Consider the following 11,919-nt stretch of genomic DNA (forward strand, 5'->3'; position numbering starts at 1 on the left):
CCTCTTGTAAATTCATTCTCTAGAATGAATTTTGACAACCTTTCATACCAAGCGCGAGGAGCCTGCTTTAGTCCATATAAAGCCTTGTCAAGTTTAAACATGCTGAGGATGCTCATGATTCTCAAATCCAGGAGGTTGCTTGACGAAGACTTATTCCTTTAGAAAGCCATTCAGAAATGCACTTTTGACATCCATTTGGAACAATGTGAGTTCCATATGTGATGCAAAGGCAATAAGAATTCTGATAGACTTCATTCAAGCTAGTGGAGCGAAAGTTTTATCACAATCAATCCCTTCTTCCTGATTGTAGCCTTGAACTACTAGTCTTACCTTGTTTCTTGTGGTATTTCCAAACTCATCAAGTTTGTTCCTGAATACCCACTGGTTCCAATAATAGTACGATCCACAGATCGTGGAACCAGGTGCCATACCTTGTTTCTCTCAAATTGATGGAGCTCTTCTTGCATGGCAGTAATCTAGTTTGTATCTTTTAATGCTTCTTTGATATTTAGGCTCTATTTGATAAAGAAAGGTTGAGAAGGCAAGTATGTTTCGAGCCTTTGATCTAGTTTGAATTCCTGAATCAAGAGGAGTGATTATGTTTTCAAGATGGTGTGAACCTTTGTGCTTCCAATTTGGTACCTGAATCTCATTGATAGAAGATCCAGGTATATCTGACTGTGGTTCTTGGCCGCTTTTTATCTTAGCATGTGGGGTACCTTAGACAACATCGACAACTCTGTTCTCAGCTTCAGTTGTCGTGATTGTGGGACCAGGTTCCTCTCCACCAGTTGGAGACATAGTCGCACCATATTCATTAGATTCCTTGACGTGACTCATCATGTCAGCCTTTCCATTTGCCATGTCAATAACTTCACCAGGGATATTTTATAGCTCTCCATCTTGATCAGCCTTATCATGTGCAGCTTTTCCAAGAGGGCGCTGTGCTTTGTCAAAGATCACATGTATGCTTTCTTCAACATATTGAGTGCTTTTGTTATATACCTTGTAGGCTTTGCTTTGTGATGAATATCCAAGAAATATTCCTTCATCACTCTTGGCATAAAACTTTCCCAGAGCTTCCTTACCATTGTTGAGAACAAAGCATTTACAACCAAATATCCTCAAGTGTGTTAGCTTAGGTTTTCTCCCATTCAGCAATTCATACGGGGTTTTGTTCAGGAGGGACCTGATCATGCACCTGTTCACCAAGTAGCATGCAGTGTTGAATGCCTCTGCCCAGAAACCCTTTGCAACACCACTATCAATCGACATTATTCTTGCCATGTCTTCAAGAGTCCTATTCTTCCTCTCCACAACACCATTTTGTTGTGGTATTCTTGGAGATGAAAAATTGTGAGTAATGGCATTTCAACACAGAATTCGTCAAATTTGGCATTATCAAATTCTGTCCCATGGTCATACATGATACATACTACATTATTACCCATCTTCACTTGGATCTTCTTGACAAATGCAACAAATACTTGGAAGGTTTCATCCTTGGTTCTAAGAAACAAAGTCCAGGTGAATCTGGAGTAGTCGTCCACAATGATGAAGATGTACCTTTTTCCTCCTCTGCTTGGCACTCTCATAGGTCCACATAGATCCATATGGAGAAGATCAAGTGGCCTTGAGATACTAACTTCCTTTTTGGGTTTGAAAGAGGATCTGACATGCTTTCCTTTAGCACACGCATCACACACCTTGTGATCCTTGAAGATTGACTTGGGCAGACCATGAACTAGGTCCTTCTTGACCAGTTTGTTCAGGAGTGAGAAACTTGCATGACCGAGCCTTCTATGCCATAACTCAGCATCATCATCAACAACACTTAGACAACTGAGATCACCACTCTGCAGGGACTCAAAATCAGCAACATAGATGTTTTTGTATCTTTTCGCCACTAGCACCACTTCACTAGTCACAAGATTTGTGACTGTGCATATTTTTGACACAAATTCCACCTTGTTTCCTTTGTCACAGATTTGGGAAACACTCAACAAGCTGTACTTTAATCCGTTGATATAGTACACATTTTTAATAGAATGAGAGAGTGACTTCCCAATCCTTCTAACTCCCAGAATGTATCCCTTTTTGCCATTTCTAAAGGATACACTCCCTTCTTGCAGGGCTTTCAGTGAAAGGAAATCGATTGTACTTCCAGTCATGTGCTTTGAGCAACCACTATCCATATACCATTATTGGCTGCTCCCCTTCACTGCTCCCTGCACAATGAAATCAAGGGTTAGATTTAGGAACCCAAACAAGTTTGGGTCCCTTGTAATGAGGAAAGGGATGAATGAGAGTTCTTTTGGTCCAAGCAAGCATCATGCGTCTTTTATATGAGGGACTAGGTTCTCTAGCGGTAGTTACCTTCTTAGCAAACACTTTGTTTTTCTATTGAGACTGAAACTTAGCCTTACATGTTTCCTTAAAGTGCTAGTGTTACCACAGTGAGTGCAAAGAAAATTGTCAGGTACAGTAACGTACTTTCTATGAGGGCTGTAAAGAGTTTTTTCCCTTTGGAACCTGATTCCCTACGTGTTTCTCTCATTGTTTGTGTACATGGCAGTGATAGCATTAGAGCACCAGGTCCACTTGAGTGATTTTTCAAGATTACTCTTGACTCTACCTAGTTCTTCTCAAGTTCAGCACACAGACTAGATTTCACCGATTTTATCTCATCTTCAAGCCTAAGATGTATTTCATCTGCAACTTCCTTTCCCTTTGAAGAATCTCATGCCTACATTCTCCTTTTAGTTCCTCAATTGTATCCTTCAGATCTACAACTACTACTAATAGATCATCTCTCTCATGCTCTATGCTAGCAACCTTTTCAGTCAAGGCTTCTTTCTCTTTCTTAACACACTCAATGGTCTCCTTTAGATCGACCACAACAACCACTAGACCATCTCTCTCATATTCTACATTTGTAATTTTTTCAGTTAAAACATAATTTTCTTTCTTCAGACTCTCAATGGTTTCTTTTAAATCTACCACAACAACTACTAGGTCATCTCTCGACTATTCTGCTTCTCCTAGTTCAAGAGTCAATGCATTTTTTTTTATCATTTATAAGACTGTGATAAGCATCAATTAAATCATTTTCCAGAGACATAAGTTTTTAGGAGAATAGAACTTCAGATTTCTTTGAACATCTAAAAAATTTACCTCATCATCATCGTCGTCATCTTCATCATTATCGGACTGTGCCATCAAGGCAAAAATGGAGTCATAATCAACTGCTTCACTTTCCACTGCTATCATGGAGCTGTCACATTGATCATCATTTTCTTCAGATTCACTGGAAGAGTCTCCCCATGCAGCAAGATCTTGTTACACAACATTGTCAACGACATTTTTCCTCTTAAAGCATTTATGAGGAACCGGGTTCCTCTTAGCTGCTTTATCTGTGTTGTGTTTGTATTGATCTTGCTTGAGGAGAGGACAATTCTTGATGAAATGTCCTGGCTTACCACACTTATGACAAAGGTCATAAATTTTTGGCTTGCTGGAACTGCCCCCTTTTGGAATGCCTCCATTTCTGCGAACCATTTTCTGGAATCTTTTTGTCACGTAAGCCATATCAGCATCCTCAACACCTGAATCATTACTGTCCGTCTTGAGGACCAAATTCTTCTTCTTCTTCTTCTTATTCTTCTTCTTCTTCTTATAGGTTTTAAGATTGCCAACAAGTTCATTGATGGTTAGCTTCTGCAGGTCCTTTGCCTCTGTGATAGCATTCACTTTGTTTTTCCAGGAACTGGGCAAAATACTGAGTATTTTCCTGACGAGTTTGTTTCTTGGAATGATTTCTCCCAGAGAGTGAAGCTCTTTGATGATAGAAGTGAACCGAGTATGCATGTCCTCAATGGATTCATCATATTTCATTCTGAAAAGCTCATATTCTGTGGTAAGCATGTTAATCTTTGATTGCTTAACTTGTGTTGTTCCCTCATGGGCTATTTGGAGAGCCTCCCAGATCTCCTTAGCAGATTGGCATGATGATATCTTGTTGTATTCATCAGGACCGATACCATAAACAAGAATTTTCTTTGCATGAAAGTTCTTTTCTATGGCCTTGCGGTCAACATCATTGAATTCCTTTCTTGTTTTGGGGATTGTTACAGCTGGGTCGCCACTGGTTTTTGTGGGGATGAAGGGTCCATCGCAAATGACGTCCCAGAACTCTGAGTCTTCAACCATGATGAAGTCGTGCATCCTAGTCTTCCACCATCCATAGTATTGGCCATTGAATCTTGGTGGACTGTAGGTAGATTGACCTTCTTCGAAGTTTGGTGGAGCAGCCATGAGGATCCTTTCTATGTGTTAGCCTGATAGAAAGAATCTGCTCTGATATCAATTGGTAGAATTTAAGGGTCCACCAAACTATATAGAGAACCATGTTCTCTATTAGTTCCCACAAAATACATGCACACTGATGTAGGTAAATGACACAAGGAAGTTTTATGTGGAAAACTTTCAGCTCACGGGATTAAAAATCACAACCTACCCTTGTAGGATTTCAACTTCACTACTGAGCAAACTTTAGATTACAACCTATTGTAATCTAGGAATTAACCTCTTAATCCCTCACTAACTTGTAACAACTCTATTACAAGCCACTTTGTAATAACTCTATTACAAAGACTTCTAACTTGACTAAACTAGCCAAGACACAAACACAAGGGTTTATGATTTACAAAGGTTTCTTACACAATGCTTCTAACTAAGTTAAGTAGGAATTACAAGTATAGAACTTTAACAAAGGTGCAACACAACTAAGGACATATAATTACTCAATATAGGGAACTAGTCCGTTGTTATGTTGTTCTTTGTTCTTGATGTTTTTGATAATCGCTTGCCAGATTGATTGGTCACTTGAGAGAGTGCTTGATGGATTCTTCAAATGTTCAAGTGATGTTTTGTCTTTGGTTTAATGTTAATATAACATTGGTGACATCACTTGAATGATGCAAGCATGGACGGTACGGGATCATTCACAATGAAGCTGACTGTTGCATTATTTCGCACTATTGTGTGTGCAGGTAACAACTTTACAACTGTTGGAGAGTTGACTAGTACGATCACCAGGGAAACTAATGTCCATCTGTCACTCTTGTTGATTCTTTGACTCCTGAAGCGTTGATTTACAATTCCAGCTTAAGTCTTGTTGCCACATACTTGAGGATGTGCATTGGGTTCCTTATCTGGTTCTTGTCATTAAGTTTGTTAGATCATCAAAACATAACAAGGTACCTATAACCTATCAATCATTTACAATGTTGAAATTAAAGAAATATCCTTTTTAAATCTTTTATATGTAAAAGTAAATCTCCTATGTGTAAAAAAAAAAGAGATAGTCATAAAACTACAAACAAGTTTCTAAAGACCCACAAAATTATTTGACTAATAACTAAATTAATTATAATTCCAAAAAAAAAAAGGTGAATAACTGCAGAACATAACCTGCTTGGATTGAAAAAATCTTTGCGAAAGCTTTGTTGAAATTAACCGAGTCTCTGTTGTAAATTGAATGCTTAGCAACTTTGGGTTTCGGAAATCCATCCAAAATGTTATGGAACTATAGAGAATAAATAACAGTATAATTTTCTGAAAAGTTAATCCAAACAAATAACTTTTTCCCCCAATATATTTTCTGCAACGTAAACTTTTCAAAAAGAAAATAGACGAAAACCGAATCCAAATGGCATCATAAATAGGTTTGTTTGCCTGCTTTTTTCGACGGACAAGGATGAGTTATGGCCCAGCATAGTGACAATGATGTAACTTTGGGGTCCAAACAGAATAATAATGTCGTAGAGTATTTCTAAAACGTCCATAATTTTTTTTTCCTCATAAAACGTTATTGAACATCATAAACGTTTGATGAATTGACGAGTAGATGCTTTGTTATACCACCACATTAACGTGGGAGAAATTACTACATCGCCATTTATGACACAACCGTTGCTTTTTTAGAATATCGATTTAGCATTTACAGGTTTGCCTTTATACATATTTTGTTTGTCAAGCCAATATAGCAAAGGGATGATACTATCAATATACTACATCTGTTACTAGTTACTCAATCCATATATTTATTTGACTGAGCAAGATTTCATATATGAGTTATTGTGTTTTGCTACTGAAATCTTATTAACTCTTTTACAAAAAATCACAGTTTAACTTATTCGATACACGTATACAAAGAGAAGAACAAATGTGAAAAAGGAACTGCGGCTAGCTGCTATCACATGCTTCATATAAATTGATCTATAGATTGAGACTTATCTGCATATTAATTAAGGTTATATTCTTATCCGGGGCGAAGTAATGTGCGGCTACCATGTACCGAGTAAAATATTACGTGTTATTTATAAATAAATAAAAATAGATTTTGAACACCCTTGCATAATCTACTAGTAAATGATGTTCAGATTTTGAACACCCTTATTGAATTTTCTGGCTTCACTATTGATTCTTATCCCATATATATATATATATATATATATATATATATATATATATATAAGGAGAGACATGAAGGAGGTAGAGAGGGAAATTCAGCTAAATCTAAAACAAGGATAACATATAGAAAGCATGACCCACGCATCTATGGTTGTGGCTGGGGAATGGTGAGGCCCATGATTTTCTAGAACAAACTTTATATCACCCAAAGAAATAATAATGCCTAGCCTCCATGCTCTAGTGTAAGGTTAGGTCCATGTGGATAATCATGTTCCTAATTTTGTCTACATATATGGTTTTTTAATGTCCCAACCTAATTTCAAATGTTTCTTTCATTCTCTACATAATACACCAAATATTAAATGATTTCTCAATGCAAATAATTTAATTTGATATGGAATGATGTCTCTTGGTGGGGGTGTCATTTCAAAAATAATTCACCCACACTTAATATTTACATCAAATCATATTACTTTGTGACACATAGTTAATTAATAAATTCAGGTGAAGATTTAATTAATAATTAAATGATAAAAATATATCTAGAAGATATATGTCATATTAATCTTTATGTAAACACTGAGTGTGATTTTCGTGCCATCTCCATCTCCATTATCCCCTATTTTTAATTTTTTTATTCAATTACACATGGAAAGGAAAAAGGAAGAGAAAAGAAATAGCTACAACAACAAAAATAACAACCTATTATAATCTCACTAGTGAGATCTGGGGAGGGTAGTGTGTACGCATATCTTATCCCTACCCTGGGTTAGAGAGGCTGTTTCCAATGCCCTCGGCATCCTTCCCTCCAAAAACTCCCCACCTTGCTCTTGGGGTGACTCAAACTCATAACCTCTTGATTGAAAGTAGAGGGTGCTTACCATCAGAGCAACTAACCTTGTTAAGAAAAAAAAAAAAAAAAAGCTGAAAAGCTTTGTGGTCAGCTTCCTCCGCCACTTGGTTTTCCTCTCGAAGCTGTGTTTGTTTTAAACCTGTTAGTTTGACCATTTATTGGCCCAGTTAGTCAAACCAAACAAACTACAAGGTCCACAAGTATCACATGGTCCATTCCAACTTTTCCACCCACAATATGTACCGCACAGTTTTATTATTCAGCCCTTTCCTTTAATGCTTTGTCTACCGGACTTTTTTTTTTTTTTAACTTCAAAATGTCATGTTTATAAGTTTGATTTAGTCTTTCAACCTCTAAAAGAAAAAGTGGATGAATAAACTCGGGTGCGGCTAGTATACAAAAATCTACTTATTACTTAATCTTCACTAATCACAAACAGAAACGAGGGTTATTCCAAAGGACAAACAATCAATTTCTTTTGTGTTCGTTTGCTTTAGTATAGGTTTCTGTTTTTTTTCTTTTTTCTTTTTTGTCGTATCGTTAACTGAACTTCCAATGAAGATTTTTAATGTTAGGCCTCACGGGCCACAACTCCATGAGGCTAGTGGGCTGATTGGGTCTGGACCGAAAAACTTTAATTTTAAATGGACTGAATTACTGAAAACATATTAGTCTAACTTTATCCAACTAACGGGTTGGGTTGATCTGGCCCACACTTTTAAATACAATAAGAGCTCATTCTGATCATGTGGATTTCACAGTAGGAAAATAAAAAGAGGGATAAAGTTCGAGTAGTTGGTAATAAAAAAGTCGAAAAAAATATATGCTGGAAACCTAAACGAGGGAAAGGAGAGCCAAACCAAAGATAAAAAAAAATGTAAACCAATTGAGCATGTTAGATTTAAAATCCACCGAGCACGCAAGTTGGAGTTCCCTTCATAATTATATATAAAGTAACATAATAAGGGTAACTCTCAGAATAGAAGGTGATTTTATAGCGTTTTTGGATGCAATAAACATTCAAGTTTTATTTTATTGTAGATTAAGCGGTGATAAAGTGGACATAATGATACATTTATTGCATTCGAGATTTAAAAAAACTTCAAACAACTTGGACTATTTTTTCTGCCCTTGCATGCAATCCAGTCTTCATCAGCTACTAATTAAGTATGATAAGGTGGAATACTTTGTTCATTTCTGAAAAAATTGCTGGGATCCACCTTACTCTTTATTTTGGCCAATCTCTCAAAGTTGCCATTAAAATATTTTTCACCCCAGATTTTGGCCTTGGAATAGCTGTAGTCCTCTTGGTTTGTTCCAAAATCAAGGTCCCTGTAATTCAGATAAGCAGTTCTTGGAGATTTTGCAACATATGGCCCCATTTTCTTGTAGAGTTTCCTCATCCATGCTATCTTCTGACTTGATACACTCTCACTATTATCACCCCAGTTGACCAAATACTGAATATTATACAAATTGCCCTTTCTATGCGGGAATGGAATTTCAGATTCTGAAATTTCATCTAATTTTCCACCTAATGGCTCCATTATCATCTGAGGTCTTTCTTCCTCCAAGAACAGTTTTTCTACCATTTTCCAACCTTTTTCTGGAACTGGAGTCTTCACAAAATCAGATGTAGCTTTAAAATAATTCTTCTGTATTGGAATACTCTTTTCTAGTAAAACTTCTAGTGACTCATTTGTTCTCCTACCATAGAAATACAAGACTGATCCAATCCATGAAGATTCACGACATTCTTTTTTAATGCAAGGTCTGTTACTACAGTCCACAACAGGCTCTTGAAAACAATCTTTTTTCTCCAAATCAAATTCAGGGAACTTCTCTTTGAGCAATGGAATTAACTCATCAACTGGTCCAAGATATAGTGCTTGAAAAAAGATTTCAACATACTTCTCATTCCCTGCTCCATCATTTTGTATAACTACTCTGACGAGCAAATCATCAGGTAATTGATGTCCGATTTTTTCCCATTTTTGGAGGAGATTTTGATTACCCTCTAGCCTCTTGTAAACTGTGAAAGAAGTAACCTTCTCTGGAACACGAACAAGTTTGAGTTTCCATGCAAGAATGACACCAAAACTTGCTCCTCCACCTCCTCTTATTGCCCAAAATAAATCTTCTTTCATTTTCTTTCTATCAAGGATTTTTCCATTGACATCCATTACACGAGCATCGATAACATTATCTGCTGCTAAGCCAAATTTTCTCATCATAGTACCAATCCCTCCACCACTAATAATCCCTCCCGTGCCAATACTGAAACAAACACCTCCTGCAAAACCATGCACTTTACTTTTTTTGGCAATTGCATAGTAAAGTTGGCCAAGGGTTGCTCCTGCTTGTACCCAAACGGTCTCTTCTTTTAAATCAATCTTGATATCATCAAGATTGCTTAAATCAAGCATGACAAATGGGGTTTTAGACCTAAAGGAGATTCCTTCATAGTCGTGGCCACCACTTTTTATTTTAATTTGCAAACCTAGTTTTTTACCACAAAGAATAACAGGCTTGATTTCTGATTCTTTCCTAGGGGAGACAATTAAGAGGGGATGTGAAGAATTCAACCATCTGGGGTTCTTTTGAGCGTATTCTAGGATAGATGAATAAGTTGGAGAGTTTGGGGTGTAAATGTTTTTGGTATTGTTTTTAGAGTATTTGGAAAGACAGTGGAGAAAATCTTCTTGGGAGTAACATTTTGCCAAAAAGAATGAAAAGAGTAAAAGAGAAAGAATTTGAAGGCTACGCATTTCTTTTCTTTGGAATGAAAGAAGAAGCATAAGAGGTATCATGCAAATTTGAGAGATTAGAATGTACTTTCTATAACGAGAATGGGAAAGAATGAGCTATCATGCTATGAAGGGAAAGAAGATGAATTTGCTCATGACTATACCCTTTCGAATGATCCATATTTATAGAATTTTTTATAGTGTAAATCTACTTATCTAGATTTATTCAAAAGTTTACGAAAAAAAAAGAGATTTATTCAATAGCTTGACTTTGACTGGCACATGAATACAGACTTAAAATCCGAGTTTTCAGCTGGCAAAATTTGTATTGTTTTTACAGATGCTTTTGGCATGCCAAAATTAATTATATGAGAGCAAGAAAATTTCTCCCACTTGACTTTATAAATTTGTGAATGGACTTTACTAGTTGCGATGGTTCCCATAATGCTGAAATGTTAATGTGGATTGAAATTATTATTGACATTTTTAAATAGTGGCTGGCAACTTGCAAGAAGCTACGTCATATTTGACCTTTTCTCACATAATTAGTCGTGTATTTCCAGTTTATAACTTGCAGATTATCTACTAGACAACTAAGCTTTATAAACAAATTGTAACGTCTCATTTTGGGAGAATAATATATTAATTTATAGTAATAGTGATAATTTATTTAAAACTATTAAGTCTTTATCTTAGTTATTCCATTTCCAAGCATTTCGGTAGTATATAGCTACTTCGGTTCTTAAGTTTACTTTTTGGGTTAATAACGTGTCAAGAATCTTGCTTAATTCGTCCAGCACAAGTTTTTCATGGTTATCGGGAAAAATAGAACTGATAAAAGTATATACTAATGGATACGTGAATCGGGAGGTAACATTACGTGAGATCATAAAACAGGAAATTATTTGTTTTAAGAAAATCAACTCCTTAATTCCAAATAAGTTTGAGTGGGTTGTATAAATATTCATTGGCCATATGATTCTTGATATATTATCAGTAAAAGGAATCACCAACCATTCCATTATACCGAAATTTTGTTTTGATTGTGATATTAGACGTGCAAGCTTATTTTTGTTGGCTTGTTACATTATACCTTTATAGGAGACTAGGAGTGTTTGGCTATCTTATCAGATATTGTAGAAAAATATTTAAGAGATTTGGCATTACTACTTCTCTTTCTATTCAATAGTTATTATTTTTTCATCATTCAAATATAATATCTGATTGACCATCATTGCAAGTTTTGGATAACTTGTAGAGAAGAAATTGCAGTAAAATATTTGAAACCTAACTTCTTTTGAGCGGCCTTCAAGTGCATCAAGCACCCTAATATATAGACTTCTTTTGTAACAATGAGATATTACTTGTAAGAAATACACATTATATCAATATTTTAGTCCATTAAATAGTTCACTTAAAATTTCGTGGAAGAATGGTTATTCACTTCTTAAAGGAAACTATAGGTCAAACCTAGGATTTAGCATGTTATATATATCTAATCTCAAAGTGTAGTTATTAATTAGTAGTCAAAAGGAAACTTTCCGTTTAAGTATAAACATTGATGTGTCTTCTTTTGCACAACTACGTATGGAGATAGTACTTGACAATTTGAATTGAGACTAAGGAATCAGACATGAGATTAACTAATAATAGTAAAGATCTGAAATTTGTAATTATTGGAATTGTGGTTATTAACTACCTTAGTGTATATGGGCACAAAGAATGTATGCATAATAATGTTATTGCAACTTAATCTAAAAAATCCAACAAAAATATTATGATGTTGATTTTAGAAATATATTCAATCGTAACTGAAAGAGGTGTTGGAATTTAGTTAAATGGAAG

General features: G+C 35.7%; 2 protein-coding genes across 2 annotated transcripts; both read right to left on the reverse strand.

Annotated features, from left to right (window-relative positions):
* Positions 1-2,679: 2,679 nt before the first annotated feature.
* Positions 2,680-4,314, reverse strand: LOC138905124 (intracellular protein transport protein USO1-like). Its single transcript, XM_070193627.1, has 3 exons — positions 3,480-4,314; positions 3,175-3,335; positions 2,680-2,967 (listed from the first exon to the last, which is right to left on the reverse strand). The coding sequence occupies exons 1-3, from the start codon at positions 4,312-4,314 to the stop codon at positions 2,680-2,682; spliced, it is 1,284 nt and encodes a 427-aa protein (XP_070049728.1).
* A 4,003-nt stretch (positions 4,315-8,317) lies between these two features.
* On the reverse strand, positions 8,318-10,239 carry LOC104119446 (berberine bridge enzyme-like 22). The gene has a single exon (XM_009630960.3). The coding sequence runs from the start codon at positions 10,135-10,137 to the stop codon at positions 8,491-8,493; it is 1,647 nt and encodes a 548-aa protein (XP_009629255.1). The 5' UTR covers positions 10,138-10,239; the 3' UTR covers positions 8,318-8,490.
* Between the last annotated feature and the right edge of the window lie 1,680 nt (positions 10,240-11,919).

Source organism: Nicotiana tomentosiformis, chromosome 2 (assembly GCF_000390325.3).
Source record: "Nicotiana tomentosiformis chromosome 2, ASM39032v3, whole genome shotgun sequence".
NCBI lineage: Eukaryota > Viridiplantae > Streptophyta > Magnoliopsida > Solanales > Solanaceae > Nicotiana > Nicotiana tomentosiformis.

What these genes read in the sequence shown, in the direction of transcription:
- LOC138905124 (XM_070193627.1), bottom strand. Translation starts at nt 4,314, where the DNA reads ATGGCTGCTCCACCAAACTTCGAAGAAGGTCAATCTACCTACAGTCCA. An exon ending in TGACCTTTGTCATAAGTGTG is followed by an intron (nt 3,336 to 3,479) that starts GTAAGCCAGGAC and finishes TTGTGTAACAAG; the next exon opens with ATCTTGCTGCATGGGGAGAC. An exon ending in ATGACGACGATGATGATGAG is followed by an intron (nt 2,968 to 3,174) that starts GTAAATTTTTTA and finishes GAGAGTCTGAAG; the next exon opens with AAAGAAAATTATGTTTTAAC.
- LOC104119446 (XM_009630960.3), bottom strand. Translation starts at nt 10,137, where the DNA reads ATGATACCTCTTATGCTTCTTCTTTCATTCCAAAGAAAAGAAATGCGT.